The sequence below is a fragment of the Akebia trifoliata genome, chromosome 4 (assembly GCF_017979445.1).
Source record: "Akebia trifoliata isolate Shusen 1 chromosome 4, ASM1797944v1, whole genome shotgun sequence".
NCBI lineage: Eukaryota > Viridiplantae > Streptophyta > Magnoliopsida > Ranunculales > Lardizabalaceae > Akebia > Akebia trifoliata.
Genome location: NC_141378.1, coordinates 38735021 through 38754685, shown reverse-complemented (window position 1 = coordinate 38754685; position 19665 = coordinate 38735021). Strand labels below are relative to the sequence as shown.

Below are 19665 nucleotides of genomic sequence, written 5' to 3'. Positions count from 1 at the left end.
AATTGCTTTGATTGCTTACGTCATTTCCCGAAAAAGAAATTAAAGACTGAGCAAGCTAGCATTGAATAATGTTAAGACCACTTTCTTATAGTAGCTATCCCTCTTTCCAAAAAGCTGATGCTATCTCTTCAGTCGTATAACTCCCAAGTATACCCATCGGTTTACCTTGTGCATGTGGGATGCTATCTGCAACCTACATATGTATATATAAGAGTTTTAGACTTTTAATTTGATTCATATTAGTTGGTTTGATAGTAAAATAGCAATCCAAAAGTTCAATTTAATTCTGCTTTTATTTGCTGAATTAAAGAATGCAAAAAACTTAAATCTCATGTTCAATAATTCTAGATCGAAATGCCTATTGGGGAGATCCTTAGGGCCTTCCTTCTTTGAGATTGTTGTAAATCTCCTGGTTTGTATCATTTTCATTCGAGTCCTACTGGGGTGACACAAGATTCACAATGTGAAAAAACCCAAATTTGTTAGTCCTGGGCGTCAAATTTCATAAAATTTGATGGACAAAAGAGTTGAATTGGCTTTGATTTAATTTTTCATTGTCAAATTTTTTTTTGACAGATTGAAATTGTCAAAATTAATGAAGTATTGGAGAAATTCAACAGCTCTAAGCTGTCAAATCTGGGAATATCAAGAATTTTGATGGTCTTAGACTATTAAAATTTAGTTTCTAAAATTCATGGGCCTTGGCCCGTCAATTGTTTTTTTGTCAAAATTTTCAATTTTCACGTGGTGATTTATTGTGATTTTCACAATTTTTCCGTGGAGATGCATGCATAATCGTAGATGGTTTTTTACTTGTATCACGAGAAAACACATCTATGATTATATGCCCATCCACGTTGGAATTGTGAGAATTACAGTGAATACCCTATGTCACCTCAGCATTAGTGTTTTCATTTTTACCAACAATATTGGGCTCGCTAGGAAAAAACAAAAAAAGGGAAAAAACAAACAATATTTTAGAAAACTCTTTTCTCCAAGTGCTTGTATGCAACTAGACCTGATACCAAGTGTCGTGCAACACTGAATTTCCTTCTCTCCGAGTATGTCTAAGCACACCTCCTCTCCTCCACTGGTCTCATGTTCCACCATCATTGTCTACTATAGCTGATGTAATTGTTGTTCTTGTTTCAGGTTTTCATGCAAAATTCAACTAAGTCGGTCATTAAGGATCGGAAAATTTAGCTTGTTTTGGATTCCACAAAACTTAATGGATTCCCTATCGTATGCCCGAGCTGCTTCTTCGGAGGTATCAAAGGTTCCAATCCATTTTTTCTTTGCTTCACTAGGAACCCATATCTCAGCAACCCATTTACCTGATCGTCTCTGTCGAACACCTCTATACTTCCTCATCATCATCTTCTTCTTCTTCTTCTTCTTATTGCTTTCTCCTTGAAAAAGATCGCAGCCCAAACAACCGTTGATTCTACATATCCAACACATTTCAGCTTCTGGTACTATTAAAACTATGTTTCCAGGTTCGAAATTTTTGGCACTTGGAATTGCTTGAAAACGCTGAAACAGTTCGGCAATGTCATCATTATTATTGCGGGTGTCATCGGAGTTGACGACGTGCTTGAAAAATGCATCCATGAGAAAAGAACTGAGGGAGAAGGTTGGGATGCTCGAATTCCTCCTATTTTAAATGGTTTTTTTTAATGATTACATCATCTCTGGAGGCACATCTCTATTTATTTTGGCGGGAGCAGCAAAAGTGGAAAAAGCGGTTTATAAACTTCTGTTCCAATATCGCTTCGATGCACGAGTAACTCGACACAAAAACTGAGAATTGTACAACTACGGTCAAAGAAGTGGGTTCTAGCTCTTCCAAAAAAAAAAAAAAGGAAAAACAAACCCGTCAGTCCAGGCTATTTGCACTTGTGTTGGCATACGGATGGAATCTTGAGTGGTGAGTGGGTCCATTGACCATAAATCGTCGGTAAAAATAGACCAATTCAACCAACCATAAGTATCACCTGCGTACATATGAATGTATATTGGGACACGTTAGGCAGTCCATAATAGAAAGGACCATGTTGAAAGTCAAATTTTATCTTTTATGGTTAAAAGTTTTGGATTCAACTGTTTCTTCTTGTTCTTTACGGTGAAGAGATCACCTTTATAAAAAAAATCAATTCAATCTGAAAATTCTAACTTCATAAAAAATAATTAACAAAATTAAAGAATTGTGAATTATCAATTTTATTGTTAAGTTTTAAATCCCTTTTGATGGGGTAAGAAGTTGTGCTTATCTTTTGTGAGGACGATCTCTTCACCATATAGATCATTCTCGCATAAAATTAATTCAATTCAAAACTTTTAATCCATATAAAATAAATCTTGGCTCCTAACATGGTCTCCATAGACTGCCCAACGAGAATCATATGTATAATATGATCCTTAACTACATTTTAAAATGTTAAAATTCAACTAAGCTTGAATGTCCAACCTATCCAGTCAACTTTGAGAAATAAGGATATTGATACATTAAAGGAGAAATTCCCCAAGAGTTATAGACAAAATTTGAAAATTTTCCAAAATAGTGAATGATTCATTTCAATTCCAAAAATGGTAAATTATGATTTTGAAATTAAAACAATTTGATTCAAGTGAAAAAAAAAAAAATCCTAAATAATTTCCACATTTAAATTTCAATAAAATAGTTCATTGAAAAAGTATCAGCTTTATGAAACAGTACATTTCCCCCCTTTTTAAGCAATATATTTTAATTGTAAATTAATAATTTACTATTTTTAAAATTTTAAAAAATGATGTCATACTTTGAGAAATTTTCAATTTTCAAAACATATTTTGGTAAATCAGCCTACATTAAATACACATTTTAGGAAGACTCGAAGGCTGTAAAGTGGGAAGAAAAAATTTCTCAGAGATCTCCAAGGATACGGGATTAACCAATCATATGAGCCCATGTGCCACACTAGACTCCACATGTCACATAGTGGAGATCTATTTTTTATTTTTCTTTTTTTGCTAAGGCCTAGCGATCAAAGGATTGTACAGGAGGGGAATCCCCTTAATTAATTTACAGTCTGATTTGAGGAAAAGCTAGCTTAACCCCTATATATAAAACAATTTTTATATTCAAAGAAAGGCTATTGATTGTACAGAAATCAGTAGAACTTGAGCTTAAAACACCAAAATTCGTAAGAGAATCAGCGACAAATTGTCCTCTGGCGAGACATAATAGACTTTCCACGTTAAGTTGTATATATCTTACGAATTCATCGTCTCCCTTTAGCCTTTATACTAACAATAAAAAATCCAATTCAAGGGTTACTTTTCTGTTAGAAAAATTGAAGTTTTCCAGGGCCTGAGCAAAAGTTTTACACTCTGCCAAATCCATTTTATCCAAAATCTGAGCGATCTAAATTTGAATTTAGCAGGTTAGGATCCTTAGAGTATATCCCAATAAACATATAGGTCGAATTAATATAGGTTGATGTCCCTTGACCTGAGTTGGATACAGATCTATCCCTATATCCTTCAAGAATCGAATGATATCTTGCTTTAAAAATTATATTTTTAAGATTTGCAAAATATATGTTTTCTACTACTTTAATAAAACTTGATTATTTATAAAATAAAAGAATTATAATGGGAAATTTGGATAGTATATCAACTAAAAAGAAATTGTAGCAAAGAAAAATGTTGATTAGTCCCAAATTATCTGACTCAACCGACCCGAATCAAATTATTCAGCAAGGTCGAATCCAGATCCGGATTTAGTAAAAGTAAAATGGTTTGGATATGGTTTTATTTAATAGAATCCGAGTTGGATTCGGATATGGATCCTAATATAAAATTCAGAGCTGAATATGGATATACTCAGACCTGGCCCAACTCGACCCATTTTAAGACCTACTTCTTTGGAAACCCACCATTGGTAAAAAGCCTAAGTTTTTCAATCTAATCAACTCAATGGGAGAAGAAGTTGATTTGATACCCACCATGCATACTAACTCAAGGAGCCACCTCGAAGCCCAATTGATCACCTCTTCAGCCTTTGGAGCTATGTTTTCGAAAATCTAGTTGGATGTAAAAACATCCAAATGCACCAAGATTATAACCTAAGGTGCCATGCCAAAACAACTGAAAAATTGCAATATGGAAGAACACCCCCATCAACTAATTTGCTTCAACTATAAATTTGAGCAAACTTTATCTCTGATGCTGAAGAAGTCCCACACTTTGAAAGCAAAGTTGCATTTGAAAAATAAATGATTCACTACTTCTTCAAATTTGTTTCCATAACATGGGCCTTTCAACACCAAATTGATGGACCACCTAAATCAAATGGAACTACAACATGTGTAACTTTCCAAGCAAAAACTCTATGTTTTTTATCAAATTGGAACTCTTGAAAAGGTTGGCCACTTTGGATGATGGACTCCTTTCTGTTGAATCAAATTCCATGTGTAGAGGTAAAATCTTGGATGTCGTCGATTCCTCAAGATTTACTCCTAACAATCAATCTTCATTGTTCTTGATACACACACATGATAAAAAATAACATAGAAAAATAATCAAAGAGAAGGGAAAGAGAGAGAGAAGACAAAAATAAGATTTGTTCACAGGGTTTGTCCCAAAATTGGTCAACGTCCCTAAGCTCTGAAGAGTCATTCCACTATTCTTCAGATCGTTACAAGATCTCTCCCTTGAGATTTACAAACAACCTCCTCCCTTTAACATAATTACCCCTTTTTATATAGAGAAAGATCAAACTAAACTCTAATGGAATGAGTCGATTTCCCCCCAATCAAGGGATTCTCCCTCAAATCTTCAAATTTATCATTCTCTTAAAATAAAGATTCCCTAGGAGACTTTCTATTTCTGGATAATTTTACATTTTAACTAAATAAAATATAATTTAAAATATACCAATAGACTCTCGAGATAATTTTTAAATCTATCATGTGAGAAACATTCGTTTTATTTATGCCACGTGTCTTGTACACTTTTTACTTACACAATTAGCCTTCTCTCGTAGGTAGAGATTGGTGAGGCTGAGATCCACCTATGGGAATATTACATTACTCTTGTGTTGTTAATTTACTTTATGAAAATTTTGTCCCCTTATCTTCCTATGATGAGACGATGGTCCATTAGAATCTTGTGGTTAATCTTGACATCTTTAGTCACGTATGACAGAGTAGTCACTTGGGACATTGGTTATCCATGGCCCTCATCCTCTTATAACATAACTGTCACTCGGGATATTAGTCATTTAAGACCCTTAAGACACTTAAGGTTTCTTTCTCACTCAAGATATTTTGGCCACTCATGACCCTTTATCCACTCGGGATTTCTTTGCTAGTCAAAACAGAAACTTGGCTAGTTTGGACCCATCGCCACTCAAGACAAAAACTTAATCACTTAGGGATCCTCTTAGAATGTGAATTAGACTTCATCAACGAGTCTAGTTTGCTAAATGTTTTCCTGCAACATGCATCTCTTAAGCAACACCAAAAAAAAAAAATGATATCATCTTCACTTCATCACCTTTTTCAACCAAACCAGCATTAACGTCCTCTATCACCTCTGTTTTACAACACCCCAACCAAATATACCATTTCTCTCTCTTTGGCCGTCTCTTTCACATTGCCTGCTACGCTTCAAGATAAAAAAAATCAATTCATTCTAGCTGTGATCTTCATTCCAAGATCTTAAAATACGATGGTGCAATGTTCCATTTAGAATCTCATATTCTTCTTCTTTAGAAGAACAATTTTTTTTTGTTCTCGCTAAAAGTTAGAAAATCGTTTGGATCTGATTTTCTATTTGGTCACTATTGTAGTTTTCTTTGATGAAATTATGTTTAATAGAGATTATGTGGTTTGTTGGAGATATGGAGGTTTGGAGATTTGAAGACGAAATTAGGTTTTTAATTCTATCTGATATTTCTTAAGAAGAAGGGATGTGAGTTTTGATGTGGTATAGGATTGGTAATCATTTATGAGATGTTTTATTGGTTTAAATCAAAGAAATATGTCTACTAAGAGGTTGATCCATACAACACCTCCTATGCCAGATGAATCCAATAAGTCAAAAAGTTATTGGATTTGCTGTGAGTGCTGTGTATGTTGGTAGCAATATAAAAAAAATTGTTTAAGATTTGCATTCTTTGGATTGTGAGTGTGGTGGTTGCTGGCAGTGGTACATAAATTTTTTTTGTTTTATAACTCAGCCCACTTTTTCTTCTTTTTAAATTAAAATTTTCATACTTATTGCATTTTCATCGCAAAAACTCATTTCTTTATAAAGTTTGATGCTCAAGACTAACTTTGATATGGTCCCACATAACTTTTTTTTGTAAACGAGAAAATTAATTTCTCTTTCCTGACTTCAAAAGACAGCCAAGGAGTAGGACTAGCCTAGTAACTTAGTAAGGTTTCTTTCTTACTAAGAGTCATTGACCTCGCCACGTGACATCCAATAGTGATCAAATGCCACGTGCTTGTGACGGATGAAATTCTATGAACTTTTAAAAAAAATATATTTCAAGAAAATTCTTAAAAATTAATTTTCATTTTGAATTTTGATTTTAAATTTGATTTAATAGCCGCTCATTTAAAAAACATTAGATCAAAGTTATAAAAAAAAATGTGAATTTCACTTTTGGATCCAAGTTTTTTCATTAAATCTAAAAGGTTAGGACATTGGATTGCCTACATGAAGGGCCACGTGGCCTAATGACCCTTAGTAAAATTTTGAAATCTTATTGTGGTAGTCAAGCTAGTTTGGTCCTCACCCAAAGTTTCTTAGGTAACAAACTTAATAAAACAAGTGAATTTTTGTGTTAAAAATGCAACAAGTCTACCTGATAAAAAAGAAGGCAAAATTGTTGGTGGTTTTTCAGTTCATGCCCGATCAATGATTGATATTCTTTTTAGTACGGTCTTGATTGATTAATCATCTTTGTTCTCTTTTGCACTATCTTGATTGATTAACATCTAATATACTAGATCTTAATTGATATATATTTTGATGTGTATGCCTTGATCTCGATCTTGATATTATGGATATTTTTATGCTCTGTGATCACATTTTCTAATATCCATAGTTTGATGGTTTGATCTAGCCCATAGGACTATTCATTTTGAAAAACGCCCCTAACGCACTCCCACCTTATTTGCACATACCACTAGCACATTTATATTACGTTGCATTGCACGCTTGCACGTCCCTTATAGCAAACATGGCACTAGTGTGTGGCCCGGTCTCCTCATGAGATGCAATGTTATTCATGAAAACCATAACTCCAATCATGTACTTTTATGGTACATAAAACTTGGGCATCAGTATCATTTGATTAGGTGACCTTGAAAGATATATCAATGCACCCATGTTAAAGTGACTTGAGCTTTTATCCTATTGTAAGCTACAAAATCACATGCCCTGATTGCCAATGTAGTACTAGTTCTTGGTCGGTCCCCTTGTGGATGTTAAACCATTTATGAAATCTACAATCTTAAATTCGTACCTATACAGTATATCAAAGCTAATCTAAGTTGCACCAATTGCATTTCTAAGTCAAAATCAGTGTCTAAGAGAGATCCTACTTCGTTGTACCTCATGTACTAGGGGGATAGATAACGTTTACTCTAGACTAGAAGTGACTTAAGAGTGCCTTTGCTCAGTATCGTGCACCACCTCTTAACTGAGGATTAAACTAGCTACTTTCGACTTAAAAGATTTGGGTTGGAGTCTCAAACTATCACTTTGAATACTTATACGGTATATCAAACCAAGTCACCACGTACTGTCTGATTGAGTATGCTCGAGAGGTATATAGGTGCACTTGGGTAAGGGTGGTAAGATAAATTGCATTGCACGTAGTAAACCTAAAGTCTATGAACCTCCCTATAGGTCAAGACTCGAACTTATCGTGGGTGTTCCCGGGTTGTCTTTTTGAAAAAAGGACTTTTCAAATGTTGAAATCATGAAATTACGATTTTTTCCTCGAAATGATCAAACTTTTGTTTAATTTAACTTAAGACTATCATATTGTTGGGTGCATCAACCCAAAAAGAATCCATTTTAATTGTGGCAATGATGCATAATGACTTAGTCCATCTCGATCCAATAATCACGATGGGCTGGACCATTCAAATCAAAATGGTATTCAAATATTTTTCTAATTCGGGTCCCAACACATTTCAAAAGAAGAAAAATATTTTTTCAAAGGAAAAATAAAATGATTTTTACAAAATATCTATTTTTTTGCATGAACTTTGAAAAATTGTTGAAATACAAAAAATAATTTAAATCATATTTGTTAAAAGTTATTATTCAATGAAAACATTATTTGTCAATAATTTTCAATAGTTCAATAAAATTATTTTCCTTTTGAACAATCATTGCACGAATGAATTGTTTAATGGATTGGTGCACAGAATTCGATAAAATCTCAGGATTTGTTAAAATGTTATCAAGGGGGTAACATTAAAATTGATTAAATTCACATTCGATGGGATTTCAGGGTTATCATTGCACCTAAGCTGCATCATCCATCGCCTAGTTATGGTTGTGAGTCCGGTTAGTTAGAATGAACTTCAACACCAAGTCAATTGTTAGAATTACCCTTAGAATATTTCACCATTGTCCAGTTGTTCCCTGAAGATCACAATGCCTCAGTCTTACTGGTTAGAAACAATATCTCAAGTCCACAATCCGTAATCAAGTCCGTTGTGGTTACTTGTCATGAGTTTTTATGAGTCATTTGGGTTAGTTTGAGTCTAATTTTTTTATATCAATTCAACAAGATCATGTTTTCTTTAGATCGAAGTTATCCTTTTTTTTTTTCTGTTGAGTCGAGTTAGTTTGTCAAGTATATAGAAGTGTCTGTCGACCCATCTAAATTTGATTGGATAAAGGAAATTTTCAAATACCTCGAGTGCATTAACAGATTAATTAATAATTTGATTTCAAAGATAGATTCATCTAATAAGGAACTCCCTTTTGAATGAGAAGATAAGTATCGTACTCAACCTTTAATCAAGGTAGCAAAGGTTATTGACCTCAGAACAAAAAAATAATTCCCAATAAATTCAAATAGAAGCCATCCTACTCTTAAAGGCAAACGAAGAGATAATGGATTTACTTAGAAATTTAGACTCGTTCATGTGGTCCTATGAGGATATATTAGATGCCAACTTGGGTGTTGTTCAACACGGAATAGATACTCGTCCGATGAAATGAATATATCGATAGAAGATGTTACAAAATGTATCAATGTTGTCCTCATTACTTCTTGAATTGTAAAGTTCATCTAAGCAAATATCATAAGTCGATATAGGTACCTTCAAAATTGATCTCTGAAACGGATTACACTTCAAAGTCGAGGTTATTATTCTATGTTCAATGTTGAAGATCCGGCATCACAAATTATCTCCCTACATTCTCAGACTAATGAAGATGTTGAAAAAGCCAATAAAAATCTCAAGATAATCATCAGGAAAATGTGTCAATCGCATTGGGATTGATTAGAGAAATTATCATTCGTGTTATAGGCATATCACATTTCAATTCGATCTTTTACAGGAGCCACTCCCTACTCCCTAGTGTATGGTATGGAAGCAGTTTTACCAGTTGAAATGAAAATCCCATCTCTCAAGGTCTTGTTGGAAAGTCATTTTTCAGAGGCAAACTGGGTTCATCGTGGGTACGAAGAACTACACTTGATTGAAGAAAAACATCTTAGAGTTATAACCACGTACAAACTTATTAGAGAAGAGTCACTCGCACGTTTGACAAAAAGGTCAAAGTTCGCTACTTACAAGTCAAGGATTTAACCATCATACTTTAAAGAAAGTTGAACACCACTCTTCGACCATAGGAAGAAGTCTGAACCTAATTGAAAAGATTTATTCATCAATAAGGAAATACTACCTTGGAAAACCATCAGATTTCAAAGAAAATTAAGTATTCCTCCTCGATTATGAGGAAGTCTAAACCCAATTAGAGAGATTCATTCATTAAGAAAATATTGCCTGGAAAAGTCGTCAGACTTCAAGATCATGGTGGAATTGAACTACTAGAACCAATCATCCTTGACCAAATCAAGCAGTACTACATTTAAGGAGGCCATCTTCGGCCAAATCAATTTTCTATTACTTAGTTCAATATCTCATTTCTCAGTCCTTTGTAGTCTTTTTCAAAAAAAAAAAAAAGTCTTTTTCTTTCTTAGCTTGATCACTCAATCTAGGGGAGGTAAAATTCGAACTACGTTTTGGTCAGATCTAAAAATTTTGGAGTACGTAGGCAACCTAAGAAGTTACTTCTGACTCGACCACATCAAAATAAAAAATATATATTCCCCCAAAAAGAAACAAAGAAAAATTCAAAAGAAATAGAGTTATTGTCAAAATGGGAAAGAAAATTCAAAGAAAAAGAAAAAAGTTTAAAAGAATTGCCACACAATGCGTATTCAGGTTTTTGAGCCTTAAACTTCATTTCTTTTTATACTTAGTCCTAAGTTTACCCATAAAAGTTCTCCTAAGTACCGTGCGAAAAGTTAAAGAAAGTAGAAAAACATGATCAGACAGTAATTCCAGAAATTCAAAAGAAAAAAAGAACATGTTAGGTTGAAAACCTGAAAGGATGACTTAGGTAAAAATTAAGGTAAGCTCGTAAGGCTGAAAATTTTGAAAGGACGACCTTGGCAATAATCAAAGTAAAGAAAAAACTTGCTAGGTTGAAAACCCGAAAGGGCAACTTAGGCAAAAATCAAGGCAAGCTCGCAAAGTTGAAAATCCAAAAGGACAGCCTTGACAATAATTAAAGTAAAAAAAAAAAAATTATAAACTCACCAGATCGAAAACCTGAAAAGGAAACTAAGCAAAAGTTAGAGCACGCTCACTAGATTGAAAATCTTAAAAGGAAATCTAGGCAAAAGTTAGAGCAACTGAAAAATAAAAGAAAATCTCCATTGAGTTGAAAAGTTAAAAGGAGCTCCGAACTAAAACATCAGAAGTTCGAATGACCAAATTTTAATACCCAACTTAAACCAGGCAAAGACTCAGAAGCCACGAGTATCTTATCAACGATTGATCTGAAATTTTTTTCTTCCCTAAGTGAAACAAGATGGAGAAGGGTGGATTTTACGATGAATCTAAAAAGGAAATATTTTGTTCTTGAGCCTGACTCAAAATCTTCAAAGTCAAAATTAGAATTTGAATATTTATTGCGCTTGTGGTAATCAAATAATTCAAACCTTCCTAACAAGGGACACTTTCTTTTTCCAAGTAGGTAGCTTTCCCTTTACACTAAGGGCATTTGTTTTTTCAAACTGTGTTCAAGTATTTTCGGTGTAATGTTTCCCGTCAAACTAAGGGCATTTTGTTCTCAAGCTTGATCAATGTTAATCTTAAAGAATAATGGGAATCCCGAATTTAAGATTACCCTCTTAATAATAACTTTTTGAAACCCCGAAGAAGTTAAAATTTGAGTTTAAAATTCATAAATTTTTTGAAAAACATTGAGGTTCAAATAGAAGTATTTTTGATCTCATATTTGGTTTTTCTCAGAGAATAGTTCATTACCCTTCTACCTAGAATAGTAAATAGGGCATTTTTTTCTTTCCCAGATTCATTCATTTTTTCCTAGATTTATTCATTCTTCTAAGATTCATTCATTTTGTTTATCTCTTTTTAGACCCCGGCTAGATTTTTCTAGGAGTTTACTTAGATTTTATTCCGAAAAAAATATTTCATTACTTTTTCACCCCAAGTAGGTAGAGTAGGACTCCCCAAAAAATAGTTCATTTTTCTTTCACCCCGAGTAGGTAGAGTAAGACTCAAAAAAAAAATAGTTCATTACTCTTTCACTCTGAGTAAGTAAAGCGGGGGAGTCCAAAAAAAATAAGTTCATTACTCTTTCACCTTGAGTAGGTAGAGTACGGTTCCTAGAAAATAAGTTCATTACTCTTTTACCCAAAGGTAGGTAGAGTAAGACATTCAACTTTTGCTCAGATTATGCTCAGATTTTGTTTAGATTTTACTTAGTTTTTTCTCAAGCCCTCTAAGATTTATCTCAGATTTCAATTGCACACACGTTCACATTTGTTCCTTTAGTCAGGGATAATTTTTTAAAATTAAGGATCTGATACTGTTAATGAGAGCTCACGCTCGAGGAACTGGCAAATTTTAGTTCAGGAAAAGTTTTACCCTCAAAGATTTGAACGTCTCGATGCATTACTAAATTAGACAATAAAATGAACTGTCACTATCTTTGGCATTCAGATATCGTATTATCTACCAAAATACATTTGCTATCTAGTTTGCTTCAATCCTTTGTCAAAGAGAAACATCTGTAGACACCCCATTTTTGCACTCGTCTGATTAATCAACTCGTCAATCCGATTGTGACGGTTCCTAATGATAGATGAATATTCTAATATTTTTTTTTATTACTAGATATTTTTGAGAAATTCAGATGAGGTATTTCAAATAAGTGAAACTTTAGAAATCACGTTACGCTAGGAAAATATAACTCAAAACATAGAAATCATCATTTTGAGATAAAAAGAAGGTTTACTAGAAAAATCACTAAAAATTATCAAATTATCAAAATACCCTTAATATTAAAATATCCTTCTTTCAAATACATAAAACAATAAATTAAAATCAAATAAACTGATTTGCCAATTCTTACCAAATTTGACAAAATTACAAAAATATCCTCATTAAACACATAATCATTTCATGCCAAAAACCCATAAGTGACACAAACCGATACTCCCATTGAATTCCTTAGGAAAAACTGATTTCAAAATACCCTAAAATAACGAAAAATAACCTCTCAACGCAAAAGTCTTATTTGAGGGCAAAATGATAATTTTTCATCCTTAAAAATTTAAAATTTTGAAATTAATAATTAAAACATTAATTAGCGTAAAGTGAAATCTTAATAAATTGAATTAAAAATTTTAACAAAGAAAATCAATCAATCAAGCAAGCCCATAGGTCAAATTTTAAGTGGTGGCTCATTTATTTAAGTAGGGCCCACATAATATTTATTAAAAAATCCTTCCATATGAGGTCCCAAAGAATTAAAATATAATTAGGGGGTTCTCCAAAAAACTAAAAAATCTTCATTGTATGTAATATTAAAAACCCTAATTAAACAACTTAACCTTATCTTGAAGAAACCTACTCAAACTGAAAAACTCCCAAAAAACTCTATAAAAACGAGCCTCCACAACCTAAACTCGGAGGTCAAGAAAAAATTTAGAAAAAAGAGGCCAAAAACTTTCCATAACTTTTCCAAAACCTTAAATCTGAAGCCCCAACTCTTTACCTAATACCCAAATCCCATTTTATACTAAAATAACACCCAGAAATCCTCAAAAATCATCTAAAAATCCTCAAAACACCTAGAAACATTAAAAAAATATTCAGATCTAGGAGGAAAATACATTATCTTGGAGATCAAAAGTGAATCTAATAACGGAGATAAAAGTAGGAAGACTTACACGAGGAATGTACTCCGCCAGTTCTGAGGGAATCAATCATCATAATCAACCAGGTAAATTAGACTTATTTTATTTTATTTTTAGGTCATTTTTAACAATGTAATTTTTGAGAAAAATAGAGACCAGCATTTGTCTGGCGGGATTGGTGCCTAACAACTTCCAATCCTGTAAGGTGATCATCGGACCCATAGTTTTTTTTTCATACATTAATATTGTTTATCTATTTAGAGTCATGATGTGGTTCTTAGACCTTAAAACTAGGTGGCGACTCCCAAATCCCAAAAACACTTGAAATCTTAACACGAATCCCAATGAGTCATCAGTCAGAATCTAGAGGTATGAAATAAACACATACACAACCTGGTAAAACAATCATAAACAATAATACTTACAAAATGAAAACATACGCAATAGAAATGAGTATCTACTAAACTAAAAAGAAATTAGAGTAAAGCGGAAGCTAATCATCATCAACCAACAACATTAAATCCCTAATCTATAAACAAGCCACGCGATAACAATCTCCCAAATTGAAATTTCTCAAAATACATCAAGTTCCACAATATGAATTAAAATACAACCATTGAACTAGTAAGGTAATTTTCAAGCTAGCGGAGATTGTAAATCCCTAGCATACTCTTCAAAGGGGACCTCTTCGAATGCATCATTACATGCGGGGCTTCTCAACAAGTAAATAATCTGAAAGGTAGGATAAAATGAGTAATAGGAGAATATTACTTAATGGGATTAGCGTCGTTCTAACAACGAGTAATAAATGCACAAGTAATCAACTGAACAATAAAATAATGTATGTTTTTATAATGTAACATATGATAAATGTCTAAGTAAAATCAATAAACAGTCGATATAAACTTCAATCAAATTATATCTATCATTTAAAATAATTCATACTATCTTTAAATTATAAATCATCTATTAACATCACAAAAGAAAGGAAAAGTACATAATACAAACACAACAGTGTAATTGATAAGAGAACAAAGGAACACATTGATATAACCGCATCAGCTATGGCCATTTGATATTCCAAACTTCAAATTTGACGTGAAATCCCATCATTATAATATGATTTTGTGATCGGTTTCGCATACCACGATTTGGGTAATCATTTATCCGACTCAGACCGACCGTTTGGTGATTACATACTAATAATGATCACTAACTAGTTCAAGAGACTCCTTGCGTCGAAGCCTATCAAGATACAATGCATTTGAAGCTTTGATTATCTCTATAATATATAGAGATCACTTTTATACACAAAGTTCCCTAGGAATGAAGTATGAGAAATTTTCAAATCTCATAATTTGTAATATGCTTTAAGGTATCCCATACTACTAAAGAGTATATGACATTTAGTGCTATCCTAGATTGATCCATCGCTTCAGAATATACAGCAACATGTCACTCTTTGTAGGTCTTTTACAATCCTTTTTTGGTAAATAAAAATAATTTTGTTTTGTATATAGTATAGCGTTCTTTTTATCGAAAATACAAGCAAGGTTCAGTAGTGATCTCCAATGACATCTATCTGTTACTCCAACCATCTATCTACCATATCTCACGTGATCGTGGGATCGTGAGATATACTTCTATCTATTTATCTATCATGTCTTACATGACATGCCCACTACATAAGACTAGATATACTGTCCCATCGATCAGTCGAGAATATACGTTCTTTCTATTAATCCATTAGTTATCAATCAATCTGTACCATCTTAAGTATCTATCAAAGTACGTTTACTTTCAAAGTCATTTGAGATCCATAGAAGATCAATCAATTCCATTCGATGGTTTTGATTGGCTAGAAAGACTCGAAAAAATAACATAAAGCCATAAGACGTAAAAATTGAAAAATCAATGAAATTTAGCTAAGTGTTAGAAAAAGTAATTTTTCAGAGTTGTTTACATTGAAATGATTTTTTGTAAATGAAAGCCCTCGATAACATGGAAAATGCCATGTAATTTTTATAAGTTCATTCAAAGGAACGATAAAAATATCAGATTTTGAAATCAAGCAAAATCGTCAAAATTTATGTTTTGTTCTTGAACCAAAAATCAAATTTTGATACGATGATATTTGAATTTTAAAATTATTCTCAAAATTTACAAATGGGGGGGGGGGGTAAAACTTTAATTTCATTAAAGAAATTAAAGTAATGAAAAGTAAATGGAAAGTAAAAGTTAAATAAGACATTTACTTAAATATTTTTAATGAAAATAAGGTGGGAAAAGTATATATACACTATGGGGACAAAAAAAAAAAAAAAGATTTCAATTCTGAACAAACTTTTTTTTTCTGACGACCATTTTGTAATACCCAACGATGGAGCCGATAGCAAGTGAAAGACTCAAAAAAAATTCTTCATTTTCTATTTTGTTTCACAAAAAACAATCTAAAATCAATACAAAATCTATCAATATGTTTCTAAAACATTACACAATTTATAAAATACTTAAATCACATCCAATGAACAAAATCTATTAAAAAGAATTATGGAAACATGATTTAATTCCTTAAAAACTGCGTGAATTTAATGAAGTAATTTAATATTGGAAAAATAGCCACAATCTCAAAGACCAAATATATTTTCTATGAAAATTTCATATAACTAAAGGGTAGAAGGGAAGGCATCCTACGATAGAGCATTTTCGACGATTGATCAGAGTTGAGGATCGCCTTTGACTGATTACTGAAAATTTTCTCTGGCTAAATACAAAACTTCTTGTGTTCACGCGTAGCCCTCGACGAGGTGAATGTCTTTCATTCTTATGAAAAAATTCAGATTGCTCTCGTTTAGCATAGATCTGAGTTACAAAGATTGAATAAATTGAGGGCGGAGTTTTGTTGTTTAGAAAAGAAGAAGGAAAATACAAAATTTTCTAAGTATTGATATTTATACTTAAGTAGGAACGTAAGCGTCATTTCGGGAATTATTTTTTATAAATGTCGATTTGGACATTCTTATACTCTATTTCGAGTGATTTTTCGATACAAAACTCATGGTGCGATCGGATTTCTTAAATTATGTTTCTAAGTAAATTTTTTTACCTATTCGGTAAAAATTGACACAAAACTCAAGGCTTCGACAACTTTTTCATTCGACTCCTAATTAAAACGTGCTTATAGGCTAAAATGTGTTTTTCGTTCTTTTTGAATCTATTGGTAAAGTTAGTTTGCCTCAAATATTTAAAATTAAAAATTCATACTTTTAAAATCAATGTCAAAAACTACAAATCTTTCTTCAAGATACGTATTAAAATTCTTAGGTCATTACATCCTCCTCCCCTTAATAAGAATTTTGTCATCGAAATTAAAAATACCTCAATCCAAGAATAAGTCTAGAAATTGAGTCCGCATCTCCGTTTCTTTCTCTCAAGTCGTCTTATCAATATTATGATGTCTTCAAAGAACTTTCACCAATGGGATAGCTTGCGATCTCAATATCTTGTCCTTACAATCAAGAATCTATACTGGCCCTTCCTCATATGATATGTATTATTCTAAATTCAAAGACTGTTAATCAATAATATGGGATAGATCCGGTTCCTACTTCCTCAATATCGATACATGAAATACATTGTGAACAACTAAGTTGGTAGTGCCAACTTGTATGCAACCGTGCCAACTTTATCTATTATCTCAAACAGTTCCACATACCTTGGCTTCAATTTACCTTTAATTCCAAACCTGTTGATTCCTTTTCTGGGAGAAACCTTCAAAAACACAAAGTCACTCACCACAAATTCTAACGGTCGTCGACAATAATCTACATAATTTTTTTGTCTGTTTTGTGTTACTCGCAACCTTTCTCATATAGTTTTAATATTTTTGGTAGTCTTTGAGACAATGTTGGGTCCCAACAGAATACTGTCCTCGACTTCTGGCTAATAATTCGACGATCTACACGGCTGGTTATATAATGCTTCAAATGGTGTCATGCTTATACTAAATTGATAACTCTTGTTATAGGCAAATTTAGCTAATGCCAAGTGATTATTCTAATTACCCTTGAAATCTAGCTCACAAGCCTTCAACTTCGTACCAAAAGCAACTTGAAAACTCTACCAGAATTGAGATGTAAAACATAAATCCCTATCAGATACAATAGAAACTAGGATTTCATGTAACTTCACAATCTCTGAGACATAAATCTTATTCAATCTATTTATAGTGTAAGTTATCTTGATAGGTAGAAATGAGCAAATTTAGTAAGCCTATGTACAATCACTCATACTGTATCAATCCCATCACCGGCATTCAGCAATCTATAAACAAAATCCATAGTCACATGCTCCCATTTTCATTCTAGAATAGGAAGTCGTTGTAACAACCCTGTAGGTCTTCTATGTTCAGCTTTTACTTGTTGACATGTTATATAATGAATCACATAATGGGCAATATGTTTTTTCATCCCTGACCATAAAAAATTTCTCTTCATGTCTTGATACATCTTGGTACTCCATGGATGAATAGAAAAATGTGACTTATGGGCTTCATCCATTATGTCCTTCCTCAACAAAATGTCGCGAAGAATCCAAAGTCTCTTCTTGAGCCTTATGCTACCATCATCATGAATTCTCCAACTCTAATTACTAAAGTCTTCGGGTTTCTTTTGATATATCTCTAATTCTATATCCGTCTTTTAGGCTTCAATAATTCTCTCAATGATTTAGGATTGTACTTTTAGCTACATAAGATTTTTGTTCATCTATTTCTGAGGGAATATTGAATGCGTAATTTGTTGCGGTTTCTAGCATTTTCCATTCCTCAATTCTTATGTGAGCAAATACCTTATCTTTCTTATGACTTAAAACATCTAGTACTACATTGGCCTCATTATGGTGGTAATGCAATGTAAAAGTCGTAGTCTTTTAAATACTCAATTCATCGCCTTTGCCTCATGTTCAAGTCCTTTTACAGATCAAATACTTGAAATTATTCTAATCTGAATACACTTCGAATTTCTCCCCATATAAGTAGTGTCTCCAAACCTTGAGTGTGTGCACTATAGTTGTCAACTCTAAATCATATGTCGAATAGTTCTTTTCGTGGATCTTCAACTGTCTCGATACATAAGAAATTACTCGACCATCCTGCATTAGCATACAACTAATTCCCATATAGAAGCATTTGCATAAATAACATATTTATCTCTTGACATAAGAACAATCAAAATTGGTATCGTGGTCAGTCAAATCTTCAACTCTTGGAATACTGCTTCACAACTATCTGTCCATTCAAACATGACTATTTTATGAGTTAATCTCGATAATGACGAAGCTATCTTGGAGAAGTCTTTTAAAAATCTACGATAGTATCTCATAAGTCCAATAAAACTCTTGATTTTAGTAACTGTAGTCGATTTCTACTAATTCATGATCGCTTTAATCTTCGATGAGTCCACATATATCCCATTCTTTGAAATATATGACCTAAGAATTTTACTTTATCTAACTAAAATTCACACTTAGAGAATCTTGCATACAACTTCTCCTTGCGCAAATTATGAAGTGTGATATTCAAATGATTCTCATATTCAAATTTTGTCTTTGAGTAGATCAAAATATCATCAATGTAGACAATAATGAAGACATTTAAGAAATCCCAAAATACTCTCTACATAAGGTCCATAAATATTACAGGTGCATTTGTTAAACCGAATGGCATTACAAGGTACTCAAAATGCCCAAATCATGTTCTAAATGCTGTCTTCGATAGATCGTCCTCCCTGATCTTCAACTGACGGTATCTTGACCTTAGATCAATTTTAGAGAAATATTTTGTACTTCTCAGTTGGTCAAACAGATCATCAATCCTTGGAAGTGGATATTTATTCCTTATTGTCACTTGATTCAGTTTTTGATAGTCAATGCATAACCTCATTGACCTATTCTTTTTCACGAATAAAACTAAAATACCCTAAAGTGAACTACTTGGATGAATGAAACCTAAACCTATTAATTCTTTCAATTGACTTTTCAACTCCTTCATTTCCACTGAGGCCATTCGATAAGGTGAAATCAATATGGGTCTAGTTTTTGGAATTAGTTTAATTAATAAATCAATCTTCCTGATTGGGGATAACTCGGATAACTATTTAGGAAAGACATTGGGATAATCACACACTATT

General features: G+C 32.7%; 1 protein-coding gene across 1 annotated transcript; it reads right to left on the bottom strand.

The window, feature by feature from the left end:
* Positions 1-1167: 1167 nt before the first annotated feature.
* Positions 1168-1611, bottom strand: LOC147404898 (ethylene-responsive transcription factor ERF109-like). The gene has a single exon (XM_086437933.1). The coding sequence runs from the start codon at positions 1609-1611 to the stop codon at positions 1168-1170; it is 444 nt and encodes a 147-aa protein (XP_086294059.1).
* Positions 1612-19665: the final 18054 nt, after the last annotated feature.